The sequence below is a fragment of the Thunnus albacares genome, chromosome 15, assembly GCF_914725855.1.
Source record: "Thunnus albacares chromosome 15, fThuAlb1.1, whole genome shotgun sequence".
Classification (NCBI taxonomy): domain Eukaryota; kingdom Metazoa; phylum Chordata; class Actinopteri; order Scombriformes; family Scombridae; genus Thunnus; species Thunnus albacares.
Genome location: NC_058120.1, coordinates 9,952,331 through 9,979,083, shown reverse-complemented (window position 1 = coordinate 9,979,083; position 26,753 = coordinate 9,952,331). Strand labels below are relative to the sequence as shown.

Genomic DNA, 26,753 nt, shown 5'->3' with positions numbered 1-26,753 from the left:
GTATGACAAGCTGTAAAGGTGAGGCTTCACTAATATTCCACCTAAGACCACGTCCCTCAGATATGATGATATGCATGAATGATGATATCATTTCATAAAGCTGAAAAACTTTATGAAAACTACTTATTTGGATTCATTCATACTTTTTAAAATGCTCAAAGTGGTCTGGATCAAAACTAAAATGGTTTTGTAGATCTATTAAAAAAAATGTATTTTCTAGTCTTTTCATCCCAGAGACAATCTATATGAGGAGACACTATTCAATCATAAACATTTATGAGTGCTGTTGTAAGAGTGAATCTCTGTGTAATGTCAATCTGATGATGACAGATCAAGTAATGTGATAAAGCTGATACTGTAATTGAGTCAGTCAATGTGTGGATAACACCCCTTAACTGTAAGATAAAACACTTCCTCCGGTGGTAGTCTGATTACACACGCTCTAAAAAGAATGAGCTGAATATCATCATCATTGTCTCTCTGGCATGGAATAAAAAAAAAAAAATCTTTTTAAAAATGTTATTGTGTTAGTACACATTAGTACAATATAACTCCACCTCCACCATGAGCTATCTGTCGCACACAAGTATCTGTTGACATGCTCCTTAACATGGATATTATGTTAGGGAGCCTTTTAGCAAACTCCAAATTATTCTGCCACAGTCCCTTTTCTGTGGTGGGTCAGGGCTGTCTGAAGCCATTATTGGTAATGAATGTGGAGTCCTACTTTAAAAGGTTCAGGCATGTAAAGTCACCTAAAGCTGACTAATGGATTCCTGCTGACACTGAATGCCAGGGGCTTTTACCACATCCCAGAATGGCAGTTTTGGAAATTTACACTACAGACATAATGAACTATAAATGTAAACTTGGGAATGTAGCCTCCCACACAGTAGCTTTGAGTTATTAATAGATACAGTATGTTCAATGTGCTGCAAAATGTTATTTCGCAAAAGACTCTATTGTGTGGTTTCAGCAACAATTCTGCTGCCCCTGACTCATTTGCACAATAATACACTGGAAATTAGATGGGGTTTTTTTGTAATTCTGTAGCATGAGCACAATTAAAAGAAGCAGCTGTAAAAATACATGTAGAGCATTTGCTGGAGGTTCTAAATATTCTGAGTTTGTTAGCGCTGCAACACTTTGTGCCCTGGGAGATGGGCCTCTTCAATAGGTTCACGGGTCGCGCAGCAGCGTGCAGAGTGGCCATTGTGCTTTGTCATTTCACAGGTGACTCACATCACTACACTCGAGCATGCTGGAGGTAGAGCACTCGGAGATGCTTGCAGCATTCAAAATGCATGATTTTCAGCCTAGTGCAAACAAATCGCTTTAAAAGATCAGTTTAATCTATTTCGAGCTGTTATTATGAGCTGGGAGAGTTGTTCAGATAAAGAGACTGAAGCAGGGTTAACATCAGAGTGTTGGACAACTCTTCACATACTTTACCCAGCGTGAGAGCTGTCAACTTTATTATTTGTTTTTACGATACAGTGTGCATATGATTTACAACGCAGACCACTAAAACAATGGTCAGGGGGTGAATTACTATGAGCCAACCTGCCTGAAATTGTGCTGTGATATAATGTGGTGCATTTAAAAAATATCTCCACGGGAATATCAGTCATAGAAGTCATCAATGTCATCGCTCTTTGTGTTGAAAGGTTGAGGACGTAAGGCTGCTTCGATCTCTGAGTCGCTGTCATCTGACTCCCCCCAGAAAGCTACACAAAAAGGTACAGAGAAAAATAAATCAAAGAATACATTATTAGAGTAAAATTTTTACTCTTGCATGCTTCAAATGAAGTGTGACCTTTTACATTTTCCACATAATTTCTTTGTCTAGCCAATTCTATACTCTTTTTATAAGCATTCCAGGATTTGAATGCACTGAAGCTAAAACTAACCTTGCGTTTGGTTTCACAAAGAAAATCTTAATATTCTTTTATACAGTGTAATATGTATTCAAATCTGTGTCTTCTTCAGTCATGGCAATAAAACATATCTTGGGTGATTTGATCTATGATCAGCTGGAAACTTTAGATACAGGTGTGATACAGTAGCAGCACCCAAAAATACTTGAATTGAATTCCAATTGCTCAAACCACATTCCAGTGTTTGTATTGTTTATTTATTCTATGAGCAAATGAAGTTGATGTGATAAATGTGTTTATTTGAATCTTGAGTGGTGAAGTGAAAGTTGCTACTTGAAGAACTGATATGGAGTCTGTCACCAGTTGTCAACTGCAATCTGTCTGCACTGGATCTAGACTATATCTGGATAGAAAATATGATACATAAATGTCATAAAAAAGGGACATATCTAACCCTCACCATTAAAGTCACCAATGCTCTTTCAGTGTATTATTTACATTGGTTAATAAATGGTCCAGATTTTTCCTTGGCTTTTGTTCATCATTTGATCAAAACTGTAAGAACACATTATATACTTATTTATTAGAAGATTAGATAGTGCTTGATGACAACATAAATCTCAGTTTTCAGTAACCTGGGTTTGGCTTCAAGGTCATTTTTTCATTAACACACCCTCAAAAAGGTGTGTTTACACAGAAATTTAATCATACACTTGGTGTTCTCGTGAGGCTTAAAACTTACAATAATTTAATACATGTTAACACATGAACCTCTTTGTGTTGATCTGTTCAATGCAATTAATCTTTTTTGTGTCTTTACAAGCAATTCGGATGACTGATTTATGTGTTGCGCTCTCAAGCGCCGCCACTATTACTGTGGTGGTAGAATGGAACACATTGACAGTGAAAAGAATGCATTGACAGTGAAAGCAGAGTTATGGTTAATCGTGGTTGGCTGTCGCATCCTCTGACAGATGAAGGTAGTGTGTGAATGTGGAAATTATTTAGTTTTAAAACACTAGTGTGAAATTAGTTACCTTATGACACAGGCTTTGGGAAAAAAATAACATGAATGTAATACTTCTGTCCAACTTCCACCTCTGGATGTTAAAGTGCTGTGTGGAGTAGCCAATTAAATCCAGCAGGAACTAATTACTAGCTTATTTAAACCATCAAACTTCAAGATTTCTTGCACTGTAATCAGAGGAAATGCACCATTTAATAGAAATCAGAAAGAAAATACTGTGAGAGTGGAATTTTGGGCAGGAAACGTAACGCTAGTATTGAGCTACCAAGAGATCAGTAGGGTGGTGGCTCACCATCAGCCGTGTATAAACAGATTGCTCCATCTTTAACAGTAACTGCAATCCAAACATAAGGATTTTCATGGAGATTTATGAAAGTAAAATTACTTTTATGGAGCAAAAGCATGTGGCTTTTACTTTCCATTTTTTCCAAAGTTAAAGTTTACTGTTGGAACAGCATAGCCTGGAAAAGAAGTCTAGCTGTCTGTTAAAACAAAATTTGTTAAAAAGTTTAAGTTTTGTGATTAAAACCTTTATTTGAATTGATGACTATTCAGCATATAATTGGTTCTACAGGATCCCCTGAACCGTTCTCTTGGCGAAAGTGCTTAGAAAGTGAAATCCTTTACATACATTATGTGTTATATGCAGGTTTTCAAGTGAAGTGCCACTGCACTAATGATGGTTGATGATTGTCTGCTTCCAACTACAGCTCAGATTGGTCTATACTCACCTTTGGACTGTAGTGCAGAATAAACCTTTAAGTTAGTCTTCTCTTTCCTAGAAACACAAAGACAGTTAATAGCCTTTTAAAGTTATTCGATTTTCTTTGAGAAATAACTGCTACTTTGCACCAAGAATAACTAAAAAGGAAAAAAAAGGTAGGTTATCATTTTACATAGATGCAAAACCAAACCACTGCATGTGAAATAGACTTATTTAAAAATCACTCACCAGAACCAGTACACAAAAATAACAAAATAACTCACACTGTAATAGTGGAAATCTGAGAGAAGAAAATGATACAAGATCATGGAGAAATGTACTATTAATGTTCACTGCACAAACACTACAACTATATCTAAAATGGGCTTGTGACAAATACACTGACTACTCTCATTTCACTCCAGGGGAAAGATTTGCTGGCTAAGCTTCAACAGTGCAGCAAAGGGAACTTCCTTGACTCCTGTTCTAATTGTGCCAAAGGACTTCCACAAGGCTCGCTTTATTCAAAAATAGTCCAAAGACAGGGTTGCCAGGTTCCCATAGCTCCGCTGATATCGCTATGTAAATGTGTGACCTCCGAAAAGGCTTTGATCTAGCTCAATGCATATGCAATAAGGCCCCCCTTTCCACTTTTAAAGGCCTCCTCTTTAATTTACATCATCACAGAGCCTATTCAAAAACCCCACAATATATCCTCATCATCTCCGAGGTTAGCATACATATCCATATGGCTTATTTGTTTGGACCTTCTATAACTGAGCTCTGTTGTTTTCTTGGAAGTCGGAGGCAAAAAGAGATGCAGAGTTTGAAGCAGATGAGCTCTAGCAAAAAAAAACAGTCATGTGGTGTGTTCCTCCATCTGCATCAATTCAAATCCATGACCTCCTCTCAATCACTCTCATCTCCTCATCTCTTCCTCAGCTAAGTCTTGGCACATGTGACTGTACATTGAGTATAAGGACCAAATTACTTTGGCTGTGTTCCAACTGCTTTCTTCTAAACTATATATTGCTGCTTCGCACCACTCAAGACAGAATGAGAGAAAAAGGATGCACCTCCCATTCCTAACTGTGAGCAGATTGCTTTGTGCTATAAGCAACATACCATACAGCCAGTATAATCATTAAAATATAGCCTTTATATTCAATATTCTGATAGGACTTCCTACAGGACATTTGGCACTTAGAATACAAGCAAATCAAAGCAGGGGAGGAGTAAGAAAAGCAGAGCCAAAAAAAAAAGAAAAGAAAAGACACAATAACAGATAATCAGCTTGCAAACTGAATGTGCGCTGCATATGAGGGAGCCGCATCCTATTGAAATAAAGGATTTTGTTTGTTTACTTTAGGAAATATATAATCATATCTTGTGAAATACACATATTTTGGTGAATGGGGGGCAGTGCAGATGGTACATATTTTTCTGTATAGCCTATTTTAAGTCCAAAATTATGGTCGTTTTGAAGCATCTCCCTGGACAATGTTATGTTTAGTAACATCAAATGAGCTTTTTCATTTGCTTAAATCATTATGTAGTGATCATACTGGACTAACAGATTAGTCAGATTATTTAGATGTTAGAAAGTAGTATCATGCCATGGTACTATTATTCCACTGGAGCTAAATTGGAGATTTGAATACACACTTAATATGTAAACATTATTTTTTATATGGTAAACTTTTTGCAGGGTGAATGTGAAATTAAAAATCTTAAGTATGCTCAGAAGTAACAAGAAGAGTTTTTCTCTGTCAAAGCTATAGAATAAAGTCCTGATATGTTGTTGTTGATACTAATGGGAAACATATCTACATGTCTACATGAAAAAAAAAACAAAATCTGCCTGCTACATTCATCTTTTTAAACTGAATAGATATCGAAGCACAACTAAACCATGGGGACTAGTACATCTATTTGTACCTGTTAGGCAACAGATCTCAACCAGACCCTGCTACAGCAAAAATACAGCAATAATCTATACGATTACTTCCTCTCCTTTGCCACAATAATAGCTGTTACGGAGAGTAAATTGGGCTTTTCTTTTCTCGAACTTCCCCCCGGGATGGGAATGGTCTATCAGCTGTTCCACTTCAGTGAGGGACAGGACTGATTTCAAGACAGGGCTATTACCATAGAGAGCCCAGTCTGGATCTGACCCCACCAATCTAATATTCCGTTTCCATAAACATTTATGCCAGTTCATCTTCTGCTGAGTTTCCCTTAATTGAGGCAATGATCTGAATATGTAAGACTGGGCTGGCCAGTGTTTTACAAGCTCTGGTAGACAGAGGTGAATCTAATGTGTAAAATGATGCAAATTACAGCTATTGTAATGTCCTCTTTTTTTCCTATGCCTCCCTCATTCTCTTTCTCTGGCCTTTGCAATTGTTTCATATTGTTGTTTATCTCATGTTTTAACAGTTTTTGCGTCTGCTGTACATTGCTGAGTCCACAACCACCCTTAAAATTGTATGACGTGTTTTAAGCACATTACACAGTTGGAGCTTGATTTTTGGTGTTGTCAGTAAATTCCCTTCATTAAACTTGTCTTGTGTTGTCAATTCATACCACGGTGTTTTTTCTATCGACTAAATCTACATATTTTCTTGTAAAAATACAAGATATGCTGACTCATGTTTACATTGATATACACTGTGCAAAAAATAAATAAAAAAAATAAATCTGGGACAATCATCTTCTCTCATATCACTGGCACATTATGAAACTGGTACTGCTGCTCTGGAATAGAGAAAAAGTGACATGTTTGTTTAAGAGTAAAACAATGATTACTCATCTTACTGAAAACCCAGGCAATCTGATGTAAGTTAAACAAAAAGCCCTTTTTTAAACTATTCGCTACATTTTCAGATCCAGTGCAGCACTCTCTTCATTTTTGTTCTTTGTGACATTTTGCTTTGTTTGCCCCTGAGAAAGGCAACTTGATTCTGCTGTACTGAATCCTTCATGGTATCTTAGCAGCACCAGACTTCTCTACTGTGGAACAAATTACCAAAAAAATTTTTAAAAAAAATACTACTGCTGACAAGTACAAGTGTGGTTAATTGTCAGCTGTATTATTTAGAAGTCAAAGAAGACATCTAAAGCTGAAACAATATCAAGTATATTCATGTACTACAGTTTAAGGCTATACAAATATGTCCAGTGTTATAGTAATATACTGATAAACAATATTTAACAGCACGTGGCCCAAACATGTTAATACACAACATATCATCATTATAATTGCCTTGTAAAACTAGGCTATGCTTCTTAAAGTCACTAAAAACAGATGTCACCTATAATCCTACAGCTACATTAGGGGATGTGAAGACTGGCAGAGGAAATAATGCTTACCAAGCATTTAATACTGGCTTGCACACACCGATAGGCAGAAAGCTGCTTTTATTTACCCTGGCTTTTTTTAAGCTCCTGCCACCCACACACAAATGCTAATAGCACAATAGCACTTTTGCGCAGCGGTGCTTGTCTAAAGGTAAAGGGAGACCCATCACCTCATCATTCCCATCAACTCCTACTCCCATCCCAGCTATGACCCCACAGCAACATTGTTTAGGCTCTGTTTAGATGTACTCTAACAGGCCTGAATGGTAGCAGCGTATAGCCCTCAGTGGGGGCAAACAGTGAGAGGCAACTGTGAGTGCACCATGAGTGGGCACTCTCTAACGTGTGAGTGCTCTCTGCTGGCGATGAGTAAGTACTGCAGCTCAGAGGAAGAGGAATCTGGCCAATGATTTCAACACAGGCGCTCTCCTCCTGACCGGTGGCAGTCTAGTGGAGACAGACAGTGCAGGGTATGGTTGAGGGACCGATCATTCATTTCATGTTATATTAGTCGTTAACAGCCGCATGCTGGCTTGTCCAACACACAACCACACATAAATCAGAGTATCTCAAGACAGTGGAAAAAATAGTATTAACACCTTACCATATAAAGCAAGTCAACAAAACACAACCACAAACTGCAGCTTAAAAACACAGCCACAAGCTACTTGTTTTGCTTCTATTAGCCTACACAACTCATTTATGTGTTTGAAATTACAGTAATACAATAATATATAGCAAAAAGCCAGATCAGAACATTTAAAAAAATAAAGCATTGAGAGCGTGTGAAATTTTTATTTTCATTTTATTATAGGGCAATGAGACATTCTTTACTGGTTTGAGACAGCCAGTGTAGGACAGTGACCTCCTCTGGTTGGAGGGTCTAAATGCTGCCTTCATCTATAGTCACTGTTTTGTTTGTCCTGTTTTGGCCTGGTTTTAATCTTACTCTCTATACTAAATTGAATGAGAAGTCTAACTACTATTTTGTCCAAAATTAAAAAAACAAAGCAAGAAAAAAAATATATTTTTGGCACAGTTTTCAGGGAATGTATTTTCTTTAGATCAAAACAAACTGCCACAGACGTACACATGTGATGCTGCCACCTAGCCTGTGCAGATCAATTGCCTTGAATCTCACTCAGCTTATTATTATCATACTGTCTGTTGACTTGTTTACATGAGTTTCCCTTAAACTCACTGCTGCATTTTGGAGCATGAATACTCCGTCTTTCACTACCTCTTTGTCCGTTACTGTCTCTCTGTCTCCCTCTATCTCCCGCTCTCTCTTTCTACGTCCCCTCCCCTCCATTCCTTTCTCTCAGCTCATGTCACTCTCACCCCTCCATCCCTCCTCCCTGTGAGCTGTCAGAGATCCACACACACACATCGCCTCCCCATGAGAGAGAGAGGGAGAGAGAGAGAGAGAGAGAGGGAGAGCTTCTGATTTTGACACTCTGAGTGATTTGAGGTCGAATGCTTGAGCACATCCTGTTGTCCAAGGCAAAGCTGTAAACCACTAATTGTTGAGTCAAGGTTTTTGTCAAGCAGGCACTAGGCACAACAATCATAACACCGGCTGATGGCTGGAGGATTTTGTTTTGTGTTTGTGTGTGTGTGTATGTGTGTGTGTGTGTGTGTGTGTGTGTGTGTGTGCGTGCCTGTGCACATGTGTTCAAGCATTTTTTTAGGATCAAAACTGGGGGGAAATAAAAAGGTATTAAAAACCCCAAAATAAAAAATAAGAAAGGAGTGGCATCTGAAATGCCTACAGTAGAAAGGAGCACAATGATTCTTTGCACGAGAGGAAGCAGTGGCATGCACTCGCATACAAAGGGGAACAAGTGGTCTTTACATGGAGTGCAGCTGCTTATTAAGACTCACTCCTTCGTGCATTATTCCTTTCATCCCCACTCAACCACAAAGTGATTTTACTTTGCCACTCACAAAGACAGCAAAAGATTTCTAATGGACAAATCCTTAATAAATGTTGCAGATCAGTCGCTTCCCCACGAGTTATAATACAATAAACAGCACATTCTATAAAAGTATCTGACTGAAAAACACTGTGTGGGAGAGAGCAAGGAAGAGAGAGAGGGAGAGAGAGAAAAAAGAATATGAAAGACCTCAATTCTCTCGAACGGCATAATAGTGAAATGAGCACATATAAATGTGTTAAGAGTATCTCTTTGCATCTTGTATAGACTGCATGTATTTAATCTGTAAAGCTTATTAAGACCCTAGTCATTGCTATGCAAAGCAGCACCCAGTGCTTTTCTCTCGCTTTTCAGCCGAGAGCAGTGTTTGGCCAATAGGACTGGCCCCCCGCCTCTCATTCTGCATTCATAACATGCAACATTTGCACAATGTATCTCTCAAAGGCCCTGAATAGAAGGCCTTAATACTCATGTAAACAACTGCAAACCAATTACTTAATGAATCGGGCCCACACATAATGAGGAGCCTCACAAAGGGCTATAAATGCATTTTTTGCACCAAAGCCTCTGCTTTAAACTACAATCCCTCTGCTGTAGTCTAGGCTTAACTGGCAAATCATAATTATTGTCTAAGACAACAGAGAGGAAGCCATTTTTGTATTTTGAGTCCAGCTCCATCCTCCTTTTGATGTCACTCATCAGCTCGCTGACAAAATAAAGCAAATAATTAACGAGTAGGATGGAGAGGGAGGGGGGTGGGTGGGTGGGGGGGTGTTGGGAGGGAAATACAGGAAGACGGAGAGGAAGAGGGGCAAAGAGATGGAGAAAGGGCAAGAGAGCGAGAGAGGGTGAGACACGGAGAGAAAGGAGAGAAGCGGGGAAAAAGCATGCTGCAGTGTTATGCTTCTGCTTAAGTGCAGGGCTTCCAGACCACTTGTGGAAGCAATAAAGCGCAAGAAGTGACTGTGGTAAGTGGAATGCTTAAATCTAAGCGTCCAGGAGAAGCAGGGAAAAGACAGGGAAAATGACCAAAGATAGGATGATGGTCATGGTGACTAGCAGCTCTTGGCGCTCCTTCCTAACCCTAGTGAGATTAGAGTGTCAGGCATGCATAACTACCTATTTGTCCAATTTTACATATGTACACAACTTGTGTATTATCACTGCTCACGGCATTCTGTTTTTTTTTTTTTGTCCTGTGACTTTTGTTTAATCACATATATTGTTGGCTTCCCATGCACATTAATGACAGGGAGACAGGCAACATCTGAGAGGGTCTGGGTCTGAAATTGGCTCATGTTTATTAAAGAGGGTGGTCACTGGGGCTGGCAGTGGCAGACATCAGCAGCTATGAGGACCACAATAGAGCCAGCCCATTAGGCCCTTCCCTGGGCTAATAGGCAGACTGGGAGCGCCTGCTTGCCAGGCCAGGGAGATACAGACTTCAGCCCTTGTGTCAGCATGGTGCCCAGTAATCACATGAAATCAGAGAAGATTATTCCTCATAACGTTTACCCAGCCATTACTAGAGCCCAAATGGGTTCGCAGTGAAGAGGTGCTCTGAGGACCCGACATGCAATTGCAGATTTGATGAAGTCGTGTTGATATTCAAATGTAACCGTGATGGTGTTAGCTTCCACCAAGCTATTTATCATTAGATGTTCTTTTCAAACCCACTTAGGACTCTGATTTGAGCAGCCTAAATGCATTTGAAGAGTGAAAAATGAAAGGACATTTGTCCTTGTCAACACCTCCTGAGTCCCCTTCTTCTAAAACAGTTGTCCCTGATTCTCTTCTTGACATGATCTGTTTGCATTCTGACAACAAGCCTGAAGACAGTGAGATTATGACTCCAATTTATTTTCGTGATAGCTGTTTTGCTTTTGATTTCTAAAACCTGGCTGAACCCTGCAAACAGTGAGTGAGAGGGGCTTTAGGGGCCTTTTGTCTTTGTAAGCGAGTTAATGGGTGGCGCCCCCTTGATCTTATGGAAATGAACAGGGAATTATGAGAGCGGCCATGCAAATGTACATCAACCACTTTGGTGTCTGGTGGCCCATTTCCTGTGGCCCGTTGAATAATAACAATGTTCTTACCGAGGGTAAGGGTCTTGATGTGAGGAGCGTTTGGCCCTCCCCAGGTCCTCTTCACGGCCATGATTTATTCCTTAAAAGAGCAAACAGGGCTAGATAAAACCATTTAATTTGGATATCTCATCACAAGCTAATCTACTATGCATATTTATATAGAAACTTATGGTAAGGCTTATGTGAAGCCAAGACAGAGTTTCTTAACCTTCGTGTTAGGGACCCCACGTGGGGTCCCTTGATATACACACAGGGTTATAGGCAATATCTTTATATTCGTTTAAACATAATATTTTCTTTATAATCCACTTGGAGAGCTTTACATGCTACAAAAATACATGAATTGAATTTTTAGAAACTAAAAATTAGGTAAACAGACAAAAAAAGTTGAGAAGACCGAGGGTTAAATCTTTGACTTTTGGCTGGCATTAAGGTTACACATGTACACAACAAATGTGGTCTCTCTATGGTGTCCTCATGTGCTTGGAGAACATATGGTCAGTGTTGACCAATGGTTAGGCTCCAGTTGCTCGCTACATGCCTGGTAGAGCGGACCGCATCTCTTACCTGAGAGGCCATCCTCTTCCTCCTCCTCTTCAGAACTCTGCAGCCTTTCCTGCATGGCTGATTGTTTAAGTAACTGATATGCTTTTGTCTCTGTTCAGGGATACACACACACACACACACACACACACACACGCACACAAGCACGCACACACAAAGTCGCTGTCAAATATTTGCTTAAAACCCAGGTTTCCAACTTTCAGAGGTTTCTGTGTTTGATGAGACAACACGCTTCAGTAGCTGAGTCTTTTGGTCTCAGTGCTGAACAGAGTGGGTGACAACACTGTGCTCAATCAGCTAAGCTGTTGATTCAAGCCTACAGTATGTAGCAACAGTTTCCATGAGACAGCAATCAGCATCTCACATTATCTCAGCATCCCCTACCAAGAAGGCAATGATTGATTTTCTGTTTTAAAAACACTCATAATTACTTTCCAGCACACTAAAGTAGGTATCAAATTTGAGAGGAGCAGAGACTATACTGGCAAAAATCAACAGAGCAGAAGTACATAATAAATGGGCTGTTGTCTCAATGATGTTGCTAAAACACACATACCAAATCAAAAGGATAGAGCATTGTGATCGTGTATGACCAAGTTCTAACATTTTTAACTTAAGGGCAGAATAAAAGTAAAGCTTTTAATCATTTTCTAAAAAAAAAAAAATGTCATGTTTACACTGAATGGCAATTTCCAGTGTTATTCCACCCACAGCACTTTATACAGCCATTGCTTTTACATGTAGTCTAAAAAACCCCACGAGGTCTGCAGACGCGCCTGTCTTGGCAATTACTATCAGTTCCAAGGTCATGGTATTTGATTGTGACATTGATGTTGCTCACCACAGCAAAACCCCTTCCTTGCAAAATCTTTAGTTGTGTTTTTTTTTTTAACTGGTTATGGCTCTTTTGATTAAGTGTAGGAATTGGAAACTGGACTCATTTTGCTGGCTATGCACCTTAGGGATGCGTACACATAAAAAGCCCAGTAGGAAATCTGATAGCCAAGGGTAATATAGGATTGCTTTACATTTCAGAGCTGCAGCTGACGGATGGGTACACCAACTGCTCCCAGGATGCCTTCACATCTAGTATTTTTCAAGTCCAGCCTTGCCGGAGCATTGTTTAGAAGAAAATGAGAACCGATGACAGATCTCTCGCGCTTCCCATCCTGGCGTCCTGACAATTAAAGCAGCCGCATTATGCTGGGCCAATGAATTATCAATTTTGCCAGAATGCCTCAGACCAGGCTGAAAACATGGCTAGTGTTTTCTCGGAGATAATTAGAGAGAACTAGCACAGCTCTTCAGGTGGGACTTTGACCCTGGATTCACCTTGATCATCCTGCCTCAGCCATTGCGTAAAAGAGCCCATTATTCACTGCAGTGGGAAGAAAACAAACCACAACATAAGGACAGTGTGAATGCTGGGGCACCGGCGATGCCTTTTTACCTCTAATAGGAACACTTTCCACAGGGCTTTCGTCCTGGCTGTCCTCTTCAGTACTTTGTAGTTCTGTAAGAAAGGGAAGCGCATAGTGAGAAGCAGTGGCAGGGAGGAAGGGAGTCTAGGGATAGAAATGGGAATGGGGGGTCTTTCTTTAGCTCTGAATAGAAGGCTGTATGAAAACTGGGCTGTGAAGGATTCATAAAAAAGCTCTATGGTGAAATTGATTTCTTTCATAAAAGGGAAGTTTAAGTTCTCTGCAGAGGTGGTTTGCAATAAAAGCAGTCTATATTTGTTCCTATTAATGGTCTTGTTCTATATTACTGTGCAAAGACAGACTAATCTAAGTGTGAAATGTTTTGGAGGTTTGTAGGAATCGTTTGCTGAAGGGAGAGTTCTTGATTGTTTGGCAATCATTGTCGTTCCTCTTTAACTAATAACCAAAGCCCAGCATTCAAATAATAGTTGTGTAATTAGATTTTTCCATTCCACTTGTACTGCTTTTGAGCCTGTTCAATAACTTATTTTACACCAATAATATTCAGTAACCTTGGATCCATTGCTTCTGTACCGGCCTGGCAGGCTTCGCATCTCCGCCGTCAGCCAGTAGTGAAGAAGGGCCACACGAGGAAGACAAGTCACTCTCGTCCACTGCTGAGGGGCACTCCTCACTGGACCGGGACAGAAGTGTCCTCAGCAACACTTTGGCCTGCAAGCAGCACAAATTAAAACCACACTCTTAATTGTTCCCATTTTGTGAAGGAAGTGTCAAATTGAACTCTCACCGATTAGGCAAGTCATTTACTTTGGCCATGGCTGCTCCCGGAGAGGTGCAGCTGTAGAGCGTGTTCAAATGCCAAGAGAAAATAACTTCAAATTCTCTCACTCGTTTAACTAAAAAAAGATTATTTTTTGCACACTTTCGCTCCCGCTCTCCCTCTCAATCGCACTTTTTTTTTTTTTTTATTTTCTCTCCCTCTCTTCTCATCCATGAGATTAGAGAAGCGACTAAAGAATGCAATCACCCTGGCGTTAATGTGCAACACGTTCCACATATCTCCCCTCTTGGCTGAGAGGATTGAGACAAACTGCTCTCTTCCTCCCTCTCCAGCTCATTTTTATCTCTGGGGAGATGAGGATACACAATTAAGAGGAGCTGTTCCGGGAGATGAGGAGCAGGGAGATGCCACACACCGATTTCCTTTCTCTCCTTTTTCCCTCCCCCATATCAAATCCTGCCATCAACATCTCTCTTTTGTGATCAAAGACTGCCTCTCAGCCTCAGATGGCCATTTGCAACTTTTAATGAGCACTAATATGGAGGGGATGATCAGGAGGATTTTGACAGTGACAAACTTTAAGTACATTGTAAGTTGTTATCAGTGGGTCGCAGTGAAGATTGACAATGTACACGCTTTCATTTTCTGAGAGGGGAAGAGACACAAACACATGCCAATCTGAGCTTGCCACTTGGTATTTTATGCTGCTGCACAATAAAAACTGTCTTGATCCTTGTCCCCGATATCCGTCTTTGTTCTTTTTTTAGATTTAGTCAAACGTACCGTGGGTTGAGGGCTCTCGCAGACCCACTGCATTTTAAATATCAATGAATGCAACTGTTAGCACTTGAATATTCAAAGGGCCTCTTTGAGTGTGTGCATGCGAGCTGCATGCTCCCATTTGCCGGAGTAGCCAGGCAGTGTGGCAAGACGTGAATGGAAATTTCTGTTTGCTCTTGTGTGTGGAGAGTAAGCTGTTGTAAGAGAGGACAGAGAAGAGAGAGAAAGAGAGAGAGAGAAATAAAGGGAGAGAGGGAGAAATAGATGGGAGTAGATGGAATGAGAGTGAGAGAGAGAGATAAAGGGGGGAGAAAGATTTTCACTCAGGCTTTTCCTGATGCACTTGGACACAATGATGTAGATGGCAGTACCTCTCTTCCTTTTGTCAGTTCATATTTTCAAGAGGCTCTACAATCTCCCTCTTTGCCTCTCTCATTGCGTCTGGGACACTGGAGCAAAATCTCCAAGCCACACAAAAACCCCACAATATACGTCTGCAAAAAAATTAATAACACAAAAACCTGCATGTATATATGATCATTCCAGAAGATAGAAAGCAACGTTTTCTAAAGTGGAATTCCCAATAAATATCCTGACATTGTGTGTCAGTGTGAATATTCATAGTAATTTCTTTCCTTGTTTAATTGAGCTTGATCTGCACAAGGTCAATGAGTGGGAAATTTGAAATAATCCTGTCTCTTGTGGAGAAGGTCCAAATGGCTCCCTCATTCAATCTGGCCCAGCTGATGGCTATACTTTTGCCTAATACCAAATTAAAAGCAAGTGTTTCTCAGATGAATACGCCACATGAGATGAAAGAAGCCAAGCAGAGGCTGTAATTTGCGATTAGCGCATGGGTCAGGGTTTCCCTTCTGTCTAGGTCAACGTGTGGAGCAATCTGATGAGTAGGCTTGGTTTCAAACACCAGACACAAAGAGGGCACTCAGCACCAACTACAACTCTCTTCAAAAAAAAAACATCCAAAGAAACAAGTTTAAAAAAAAAACAAAAAAGTTTAAAAAAAAAAAAAAAAAAGAAACACCACTAGTCTTTTGGGGAGAGAGGATAAAAAAGGAGACATTTTACTCCAGTGGTCATATGTGTGTGTGTGTTAATGTCGGCATGCTTATGGGAATAGGTGTCCATGAATGCAAGTATGTGTAGCCTCCTACTTGTGTGTTTGTGTGTTTGTGTGTGTGTACTGGCAGTGTATGTGACTCCAACGCTACCTGCTGGCTGTAGGTGGCATGGCGCTCCAGCAGCAGCGGCGTGAACAGCTGGACCGAGCGCTCAGTGCTGAGGACACGGCGCTCCTTGAGCAGAAGGGCGTGCTTGAACCAGCGATCCCACAGCCGAGCGGCATCAGGAGGGAGGCTGGTGCTGTGGTGAGGGTGGGATTTTTTTTTGTAGGAGAGAAAAAAAAAAAAGAGGCTGTCTTGAAAACACAGTAAAGGGATCTGAAAATAAGTCATAATTATACTTCCTTATACTGACAGATTCTTTGATTATCAAAAAAAAAACTTGATGCAGCTGACAAGTTGGACCGTCATCAATTACGTGAGGAAATTAGAACATAATAAATATGTCACGCTCTTATTTTTGTAATTATGAAGCCTTCTCAAAAAGGGTACTTCTATTCCATCTTAAAACACTTTAGAAGATATAAATCTTTAATGAATTCCAGTTAACACTGAATAGACACAGATAGAAATGTAGCTGCTGGTTGAAAACTGGATAAAAAGGTCAAAGCGCCAATAGGCATCTCCAGAGGAAAGAGAGAGGGACAACGATAGATGTGTTTCTTTAGATTGAGAATATAGCAGGAAAGGTCTCAGTGAAATCAATAGAGTAGTGAAGCAGAGCATGGATTTGGCTCAGAGTATAACTACTCATTATCCAAAGGACTGGAAGTCACAGATAGGGCATTTTAATTTACCCATGACATTCACCCGTGCTGTGTTACCGCAGGAGGTGACACCAAAGATGACCTTTACATTTGTGGACAAGGGAGACTGTATCGAATGTAGGTGTCTGTTGTAAGTGCGCACCTCCTCCCCCCCCCAACCGTCTAGTCGAAAAAAAAAAAAAAAAAATGCACAGGCAGCTATCCACTCTTTGTCTGAAAAGTGGAATCCACCTTTACTGTAAGTCTGTTCACTTTCTCTATGAAAAGAGGAGAAGTTCTATTTGACTCAGTTTTCAGAGCAATGATATGTGTTCTGAATTACTCCATTATAGCATCTGTCTTTTATAGTTGTCATCAGACACAAAACACACATTATACAACACAATACTACATCAAAACATAAATATCTTTATTTTTTACAGCATCTCAGAAGTTGTAGTTTGATACAAATGTAACATAATGCAAAGGAATGAAGTGTAAAATACCACAAGACTATAAAAACTTCTCAATAAACTTTACATCTTTTTTTAAATAAACACAACTAAGGGGGGAAAAAAAAAACACTGACATCGGTCTTTTGGCGGTGGAGAAATCCGAAGCCTTACCTTATTTCATTAGGCTCAGTGCTGGACTGGTGAGCATTCACTAGATCCTGTGGTAGCAGGCAGCCCTTTGCTGTGCTCCATGACAACCTCTGAAGCTCATGAAGGACGACTGCTCCACATGCTTCAAGGTCCTCGTCATTCAAGTCCGCTCCACCGTTACAAAGGCTGTCCAATATATAGAGAGCAGTCAGCTATTGCCATGGAGCCCTGGGCCCGCGGGTCAGCGGTACATTGAGTACATCCAACAGCTGCTAACACTTCACACACAAACACGCGCAGACATGCTATACAAGTATAATCATACACATCAATGCACATACACACTTGCCCACATAATATCACAGCAAGACTAAACATTATACTGAGGGTCATGACACAAGATGGCCACTCTCTTTACTATTGAAAATGTTGTTGACATCATTTACAACACTCATAGATGGGGACAAGTATATACTGGTTTTTTAGAAAGAGCGAGAAAGCTCTCCTTCGCCAGATTTTTATCCATACTTTACAACGAGAAACTCCTGTTACAGTAAATTAATCATGCTATGAAATGTAAAAAGGCTTATGAAAAATAAGCCCCAGTCTAATGAAAACACATTCTCCATCCTCCATCTCCCTGACTCCCAATAACAATTCAACAGGGTGGTTACTATAACAATCCCATGTGTTTGAAAACCCCTCAGAAATAAAGACGCGAGCATGTTGGTGATGACACTTCATCTAAAGTGAGAGCCCTTGGCGGAAGGATAATATGTTTTTCTCATCTGCACAAACTGCTCCATGGCCATTAAATAAATATACACGGTATTTAATTTAGACAGGAAGGGTATACCTGATAATTCTATTGAGTTGCATTCCATCAATAGAAGAATCCCCGTACACACTTGTCTGTTCACCATGGAGTCGTCCTTCGATGCTGTCTAGAAGATTAAAGAGTCCTTCCTGGGAGAGTCTGGGAAAAAAAAAAAAAATTAACCATTAATGTGATGAAAGGAAACAAAAATAGGGGAGGCCATGTGATCAATAGGCCAACTATTTTTTTTTTTTAAAAGATGCCATTTGAGCAAAAATAAAAAAATAAAAAAATTGTGATACATTTTTCCAGGCAGTTTTCTTGAGGTACTCAAGGATTGCTGGAGGAATCTGATCATTAGAATGCTGCAGCCACAATACAGGACTTCAACAATTCAAACTATGTGTGTTGATGGTGCCACATGTAATGACAGGTTGTAAGGGAAAAGCTTTTGAAAACTGCCATTCAGAAAACAAGCTTGAGGAATAAGCTGCCTGCTGTTGAAGCAAAACTTGAAATCAATCATATATATTTACAAATGGCAAAGTAAACATCATTATAAATATGGGAAATATGAAATTTAACAAATGAAAATATGGACAACTCTGTAACCACCATCTCACACTCAAAAGTGTATGGAAGAGGGTTCCAAAAAAAATGGGGGCCTCAAGATGATTTCTTTTGGTGAGAGATTTACACTTTAATCTGGTCCTGTGTGAGGCAGCAAAATGAGAAATGGACGCCTAATGCATGTGGATATTGGGAATCCATCTCTTTCTTGAGCATTAAGCCATGGGTGGCCCTCATTGAATTCTCCCAGAAACCCCAAGCCGAGAGATCCTGAGCCCCCCTGCATAAAAGGGGCCAAAAAGAATTTATGACAATCTGTAATGGGCTCCTGGGTTAGGGGTCAGCAAACAATTGCTCCCTCTTTTTTGCAGGTTGTTTCCTGGTAACATCCTGATTAAGATGGCAGCTTGAATTATATCCATGACATTCTGTAGTGTGCAATCCGTCTGTGCAAAGTCCTCTTCAGTGTGGCTGAAGTAGTATAGGCAAAAGCTGTCTTTTTTTTTTTTTTTCCCTCCCTTATCGTCAGCGTGGGCCTTGAAATAGTCATCTTTCTCTTTCCACTTTATTTGTCAATGCTCTTCAAAAAGAGACCTTTAGAGAGGGAGAAAGTGAATTAGTTGTGTTTTTCTGCAAAGCTCTCTCTCTCTCATTGTATTGTTGCCAGCTTTCATGTCAAGGTCTCCAACCTCACTTTAGATGCTGCTGTTGTCCGCATGTCGACATCATCAGGAGCGTATTGTTAGCTCGGAGGAAGAGGTCAGCCTCTCTGCAGCGATATTGCTCTACAGTGTACAGTACTGACTCCGGGGTGATTTACCACACGGAATGGCTTCACCGTTGAGTGATTGGTGTCAGGGGAATCTCACCGTGTTGGTACAGACCGCAAATATAACACGCACAAAGGAATGGAAAAAATATACCACAAGTAGGGCTGAACAATTAATGGAAATATTAACGAAATCGCAATATGGCCGAGTGCAATATGCAAACCGCAGGAGCTGTGTCACAACATACCATTATATAGGAAGCACTGTGATGCCACAGAGATGCCCCGGCCTACAAATCACATTCTCCAGATGTAAGGGAATATGCTCATTTAGTACAGACACCAGAAAAAAAAAAAAAAAATCACATCATCTCATTTTTATATTTTTTTCCAGTGAAAATGAAATGCAAAAATTACCATTCACACTAAAATCGTAACTCATATTGCAATCCCAATCTGTCAGAATAATCACAATATGTTTTTTTTTGCATGTCGTTCAGCCCTAACCACAAGTAATAACAGCACAATGAATGCAGGGACTGCCTGACTAAATGTGGGATATGTCCCACCACACTGTAAGCACACAGTTTACAAAGCACTGTGCCATAATGCAAAATAGAAAAAACAAAAACATGTCTTCAATTAGCATGATGCCTTAAAAATATACAGCGCCATTTGGATATCATAGATTATTTTTAAACCTGTGCATATTATATTCCACCTCTAAACTAAACTAAGAGCTCAACTTTAACTGTATCACATGCTGTCACCAATCGAGCAAACTGTTTGAGAACCACCAAACAGTTCAGGGACGACATGTGTGAGAGAAAGGCACAGCGAGGCCATTACGATGAGTCTCCAAGAAACCTGGAGAATATTTCAGTCGTATACTCACCCCAGCCATGCTGGAGGAGAAATATAATGGGATAATCTAATGAATTGCCCGGGCTTGTTTTTCCTGACTGTGAGCTGAATGGAGGGAGCGATATAAACTCTAACCTTAAGAGAGAGAGAGAGAGAAAGAGAGAGAACGAGAGCGAAAGAGGGAGAGGATGGAGACTGGATGCTCTCGGAGCTTTACATCAAAGCCTCCGGTTTTCTCCTCATACACAGAAGCCCTCCGTGTTAACAATGAAAGCTGCAGCCCCCACCATCGTCTCCCCTGCACAGGCTAACTGCAGTTCCTCTTGAGGTCACACTATAAAACAGTATAGTAGACCACACAGATACAGTCATGCACAAATAAACATTCTACACTCTCAGAGAGGAAAAAAAAACCCAAAACAATATGTGCAACTGTTTACTTTCTCTAAAAAATAAAGCATATAATAATAAATAAGCACAACATAAGTAACCCAAGGACAACACACAAATTAAACTGAGAGTATGGTGGATGAAGAAAAAAAAAATGTTCGGAAAAAGTTTTCTTTTTCAAGAGCATAAGAGGTCCTGCTCATAAAATACTATATATTGTAGGGAAAGTGCAGAGGCTCTGGGCGCAAACATTCACATGGGATTTTCCGTGGCTCTAACCCCATCCAAAATGATCCTTCAACTCAGAGGCCATCATCACGCTAAGGATTTGTGGCTGTAAGTGCTGTCCACATGCCCACCCTCCAGAACACTCTATGGTGCCACAAATTTCCTCCTCCACTGGGGACTTCCTGAGGTCTCTCAAGCAGAAAATTGCTCTGTTACAGCATTATCTTGGATTATGGCAATATTGTTGGTGACAGGTCCTGAGCTCTCCCTATAAGATGCATCACTGCCACCGCGGCAGCTGCTGCTGCTAAGCTACAGAGAGCACGGTGGCATGGACTGTGACTCCCACAATCCTCTCTGTCAGTCTCTGATGTGATGGTGGCAAGGACCGCGTGGTGTCTTCACCCGCTCCTATCATTAACAGCCCACTGTGGTTCGGCACGGCCATGCAGAACATTCTCCTTTCTTTGCTCGCTTAGCTTTAAATAATTGGAACAAACTACAGACTGAATGGTGCACATTTTTAGAGAGCATGTGCAATAGAAGGATCGAAACAGTTAGTGTTTCTCTCTGCTGTGTCACTTTGCAAATTCTGGACAACAAAGTACAGAAATACATACTGTACCTTTCCACAGCTGGAGGTGTGGTTTCACAGTTTAATTGAGGTGTGTTCTTGGATCCATCAGAGTGGAGGGATGATTCGGGACTGTGCTGATTTTGGTCATCACTCCATTCAGAAGTGGCGTTCCTCTCAGGTGCCACACCCTCGGGTAGATCCTCCTCCAGCTCAGATTGTGTCAGAGAAATGGACAGGTCACTAGCACTGCTCTCTGACAGCTGCACATCAGAACTCGGTGTGCTGACGCTCTCACGTCTACCTGAACGGAAGCAGAGTGCAAGGTATAACTTGGCTTATTTTCAATCTTCAAAGTGCTTTCAACTGGGATTTTCATGAAAGAACATGAAAACAGTGAAAAGATATTACAAGGTAATAAGTAAGGAATAACATTTCAAACCTGGTGTATCTTGAGATTCTTTTCCAAAAATGGTTTCAGGCATCAAATGTCTGAGACCTCTCTCTGCATCTTCCTTTAAGGGTGGCTGATGAGCCACCTCTCGGGAGTCAGTGTGTTCTGCGGGGGAATTCTCAACCCTTATGGGGCTACTGCTGCTGCTGCTGCTGGGAGCCCGATTCCTCTCAGGCCTCGTCAAGGTCACAAGAGGTGAAGGTTCTTGTTCATCATCACTTCCAAAAGGCACATTGCCAGCTGGGAGCACCGCCATCGTTCTTTCATGTTTGTCACTCAAATTACAGCCGTCAGGAGAATCGTTTGAGCCTGAAATGTCATCTGATAAATGTGCTCGGTTGCTGGCGGCATCCTCTCCGCCAACTCTGAAGTCCTTCAAAAGGCCACTTGGTAGACGTTCGCGGGAGTGCATGCTGCGATTGGGTGAACGATGCAATGCTTGGTGTAAGTGTACACTTGTGGTGCCAGCCTCAGCGTCAGACCCTCTGGAGGTCTGGCGGCCCATAAAAATTACTGCTGGTGGTTGTGTAAAATCCTTAGCTGAGCGAGAGAGAGAGATGTCCTGGTACTGTCTATGTGCAGATTCACCCTGCAAATATGACAAAACAAAACAACAATCAAATATATTCATTTTTGTAAACTAAACTCTCAAATCTCATAAAATTATGTTTTTCAAGACATGAATGAAGTTCTTCTAAAAATTTAAATGAAATAAGTCTATTTTGAGAGAAATTTTCAACTTAAGTGTGTTAACTATCCACTTAACAGTTTTGAATAAGTGCGGCTTATTTGGGCCAAGGTCAGAATTCTTTTCACAACATCTTTCAGAGGAATGTCTCAGGATCAATGTTTTAACTTTTAATCTTATTAGAAATCCTTTAGACAAGTTTTGATTCATGTCTGCAATGTCACCAAGGGGGGAAGAGAGGGAAGCAAAAAAGCCTCCCTCCAAACATAATAACAAAAAGCATGGCTTCTGTTTCTTTTCTGATAAGCGTCTTAAATACCAAACAGTTAGCTGCTTAATAACATTCACTGTAAACCATGCAGCCTGCCCAGCAGATCCACAAAGTAGGTAAAAAAAGAGGAAAAGTTAATTTCTTGGCTGAGTGATTCCATCGGTAGCTGCAGGGCAAAGTAGAAAGTGTTTCACTAAAGTAGCAATTGATTCTTCTATCAATCTGCGGCACGCGTGTGCTCTTCCAAGGAATGTATTAAATATGAAAATCATATCCCGTTATCATCTGTCTCCAGCTTTCAGCCCGGTAAGCTTCCCTTAATGAATGCTGCAGCCTGAGGGACATGCACACTGCCAGCCAATGGCTTGTATGCATAATGGAGTGACGGTACCATTTTGCTCATTACAATATCGACAGGCTGAGGGGGGGGTTTGCACAGTTACAAGTGACTGCTCTAGACAGCATGCTCCAAGTTATTATGAGATGTCTTAGACATTTCATCTAAAAGAGCTTTAACTGCTTTAAGTGAAGGGAGAAAGCAGCTATGGGCTTGAACTACATCGCTTGTACAGATGCACCAGCTAGGATTAGACACCTGTGCTATTACAGATACACAGTTTAAATGTAGACTCCTCTACAGATTTACCAGGCATAATGTCTACTTTTCTTTGTTATTCTAAACCTGAAAACACAGCTTGATAGAACAGAGATTTGCATAAACCTTGTAAACATTTCAAAAAAAAGAAGGATCCAACATAAGAAAAAAAAAAAAACAAGTACCATTTTTCAACCGTACAACAAAATGTGTAAAAACACACAAACACACGACAAAAATTACACAACACATAGTAGAAAGTGTGGCATGTATAATATACAATTACATTACTTACAAAACATGAATGTGATTCTTATTATTAGACTGGCAGTGTAAATTTGATGCTGCAAAGACTGTAATAGCATTACCTTTGCTGCTTCAACCTCTTGCTCTATTTTCTTCTTTGCTTCCATAAATCTGGAAATCTTATTCAGAATGTCAGCCTGTAAGAGATGTAAAGACAGATAGAATAGAATAGATAGATAGATATATAGATAGATAGATCTACTGTGCATACTAAATCAATAATAAGAAATAAATTGACAGAAGGATAATAATAGTAATATTTCAGACTAACTGATATGTTACAAGTAAACTGACACTGCATGCAAACACTAGGGATCGTCTATAAAAACGCTGTGATAGTGCTGCTCAATATTACATATATATGGTGTAAAAGAAGAAGGTATGAAAGCAAACATTGCTGGACGACGTCAAGCATCAGTCACAATGGATTTTCCTTAGTGAGGGTCTTCTGTGTAGCTGCTGACACCATTTAACAAATCTCTGACTGGCCAGACTGCCTGCCTTAATCCCAACTCCAATTTAAAAAAGCTAATGGCCTTGTTAAAGGCACTTGGATTAGCTCAAACCTGCCCCACCTTTCAATCCAAACAATAGCAGTTTATAGAAAACAGAGCTTTTGAAAGACAGTCTTTATAATTTATCTGTTCTTGTCAACAATTTTGCACAAACTGAACAGAAATGATTATACATGTATACACCTGAGCATGTATATGAGTAGCTGCTAGTCTACCTTCTATCCCTGTGAGAACTGATGTTTTTTATTGTTCCAGAAATGTCAGAATTAAAGCATAGGTATCTGGTAATATTATACAAAGTGCAACAGGACGACCAAAATAACAGCATCAAGAGGAAATAAACCAACTGCTTGAGGGGAGAGAATGACTAAACCTCTGGAGCACTTCAGAGTCTCTATATTGGGCAATTAACTCAGCGAGTCATAATTAGCCAATTTTGTTAATTTGATATTAAGCTGTCAAGCACTGTCGTTGAGTTTTAAGTGATAATCTGACTAGCTCATTGTTTTCTCCCTCGTTCATTTGCTTGTCGTGATAAATTGCACAGTTTGAGTGTTTACTATTGTCACATCAAGCAGTTGAAAGCAAATATTTCTACTCTGTTAAAATGACAGCATGACATTAAAGCAAATGTGTATGAAAATTGCTTCATTAATATATAAATATTTCTTGTAAAAAGCATATATATCATATTGCGAGTCTGTCTGTTTATTATTCTTAAAGGCACAGTGCATGTGGTAACCTGTCAGAACAAATGTTTTTCTAAACACAGACAATTCAAAATATAAATGAATGATTATTAAATTGTATAAAATATTTCAGAAAATAAGTACAGCTGTCTAAACCTGGATCAACCTCAGTGGGTGGAGTGTTTGTTCTGCTTGCTTTTAACGTAACACTACTCCACTGAACAAATGCCATTGTATGTTTGTGTGTGTGTGTTATACCTTTTGTTGTTGCAGGGGGCCATGGTCAGGACTATATACCTTCATGCTAATTTCTATGCACTCCACATCTCTCAGAAGCTCAAGGTTTCTCATTTTCGCTCGTGCTTCCCTGTCACAGATTTCCTTGAGATAACCGCGCAGTTTGGAACACTTTATCTGTGAGCTGAAGGCAGTGGAGAACCATTATTCAAAAGAAATATTATCTAAGAGCTTTGTCAAAAAATAAGAGCTAGACTTTTCATAAGAAAAGGTTAAGCACAAGATGCTTTAAATTTAAATCTTATTTTCAACTCTCGTATCAACCTGAGCTCTACAGTTTTGACCTGGCATTTTAATATTTATGGGAATCAATTTACAATGAAAACGGACTGTTTTGCTTACATCCAAAGGCTACTGTGCTTGTGACACACTTGAGTACTGAGGTGATATTTTTGCTTGAACAAATATTTCAGATGAAAACCTGTGGTGACTGGTGACATAAAGCATGTAGTGAATTTACAAAACCTTTTAAATCATTAATATTGACCTATGCTATCATAGAGAGGATTTTTAACTTGAATTTATCCTATATTTAAGTTAGAGCTTACTGTCAAAGTCCAACAAGGCAAAGCAAACTCTTTTTTGTAATACAGTACCCTGTGTAACTTACATTCTTTTATCAGATCTGGAGTAAGTAAACAGTTCCCTCTCCAGCTCCAGCCTCCGTTTCTCCCTGCACGCACACACACACACACACACACACACACACACACACACACACACACACTACATTAGTCAGAGGAACCACACAGACCACTGCAGCATCTACGTGGATTGCTAGGCTAATTATTAGCTAATTAAAAGCGATATTAACAGCACTTTTCTACTTACTCATTAACAAACTGTAATGCTTATGTAAATGAATGCTAAATCCGCTCTACGAATTAGCTACAAACCAAGCAACAGCATTAACGCTAGCTCGTGGTAACTTCGGTTAATATGCGAAAGCTAGTTAACGTGTTACCGTTATGTCAGGTAAGCGATAGCTTTTCACTCAGCTAACTACGTGCAGCAACCACAACATTACTGTAAATTATGGACTAACTTGCTAGCTAACTATACGGCATCACCGCCTACTCTAACTTGCCTGGTTAGCTAAGCAGCTAGCCCTATTTTCTCCCTGTGGCAAGCGGCAGAAGGAGGCTACCAGGCGGCAGATGTTACAACTCGAGCCCGCGGTCTACACTGGGCCGTGCTGCCGTTAGAAAAAGAGCGAGGCGCCTCACCTTTTATGCAAGCTTTGTTGAAGTGTTGTTATCTTTTCATAATATTGGTCCTCGCTGCGAGCCATGCTTGCCATTTTCGCCTGCTTTGGCGCTGCTGCAGAGAGCCGAGACGAGGAAGAGGAGGAGGAGGAGGGTGGCTGGTGTTTACGTTGGTTACCATGAGCACCGCTTCCCAGAAATCCCTGCTGATAAACACAGAGAGCACGTGGTGCGAGCTCCACTCCGAGATCCAGATGACCCATTTCTAGCACCCTGAAGATGGTGAAATGATGCTGTTTACAAAAAAGTGGTCTCGCTGTCACACAAATCCTATACAGTGTCAGGTAAGAAAAACGGTAATATATATATATCCCCTCCCTCAACAAACTCTTTAGCATTTACCAAACACGAAAGTGTAAACTAGCTCAAAGTTTTACCTTTAAGAGCCCACATACCGGTATCCGATTCGGGGT

At 40.3% G+C, this 26,753-nt stretch overlaps 1 protein-coding gene and 1 long non-coding RNA gene across 3 annotated transcripts in view; one reads left to right on the top strand and one right to left on the bottom strand.

Moving 5' to 3' along the window:
- Positions 1-1,413: 1,413 nt before the first annotated feature.
- Positions 1,414-26,558, bottom strand: kiz (kizuna centrosomal protein). Of its 2 annotated transcripts, XM_044374929.1 has the most exons (15): positions 26,302-26,558; positions 25,686-25,748; positions 25,037-25,199; positions 23,637-23,711; positions 21,703-22,303; positions 21,312-21,564; positions 17,905-18,024; positions 17,070-17,234; positions 15,788-15,938; positions 13,549-13,708; positions 13,006-13,068; positions 11,559-11,648; positions 11,001-11,070; positions 3,636-3,682; positions 1,414-1,727 (listed from the first exon to the last, which is right to left on the bottom strand). In XM_044374929.1, exons 1-15 carry the CDS (start codon positions 26,541-26,543, stop codon positions 1,624-1,626), a joined length of 2,367 nt encoding a protein of 788 aa, XP_044230864.1. In that variant the 5' UTR covers positions 26,544-26,558; the 3' UTR covers positions 1,414-1,623. The 2 variants fall into 2 exon arrangements, with proteins under 2 accessions (XP_044230864.1, XP_044230865.1); XM_044374930.1 differs by lacking the exons at positions 1,414-1,727; positions 3,636-3,682 and adding an exon at positions 3,701-7,414.
- The window catches only part of LOC122998194, a 68,344-nt gene continuing 68,129 nt past the window's right edge, over positions 26,539-26,753 (top strand). Inside the window, exon 1 of the long non-coding RNA XR_006407364.1 lies at positions 26,539-26,624. This is a non-coding gene — a long non-coding RNA (uncharacterized LOC122998194). The remainder of the gene's footprint in view (positions 26,625-26,753) is intronic.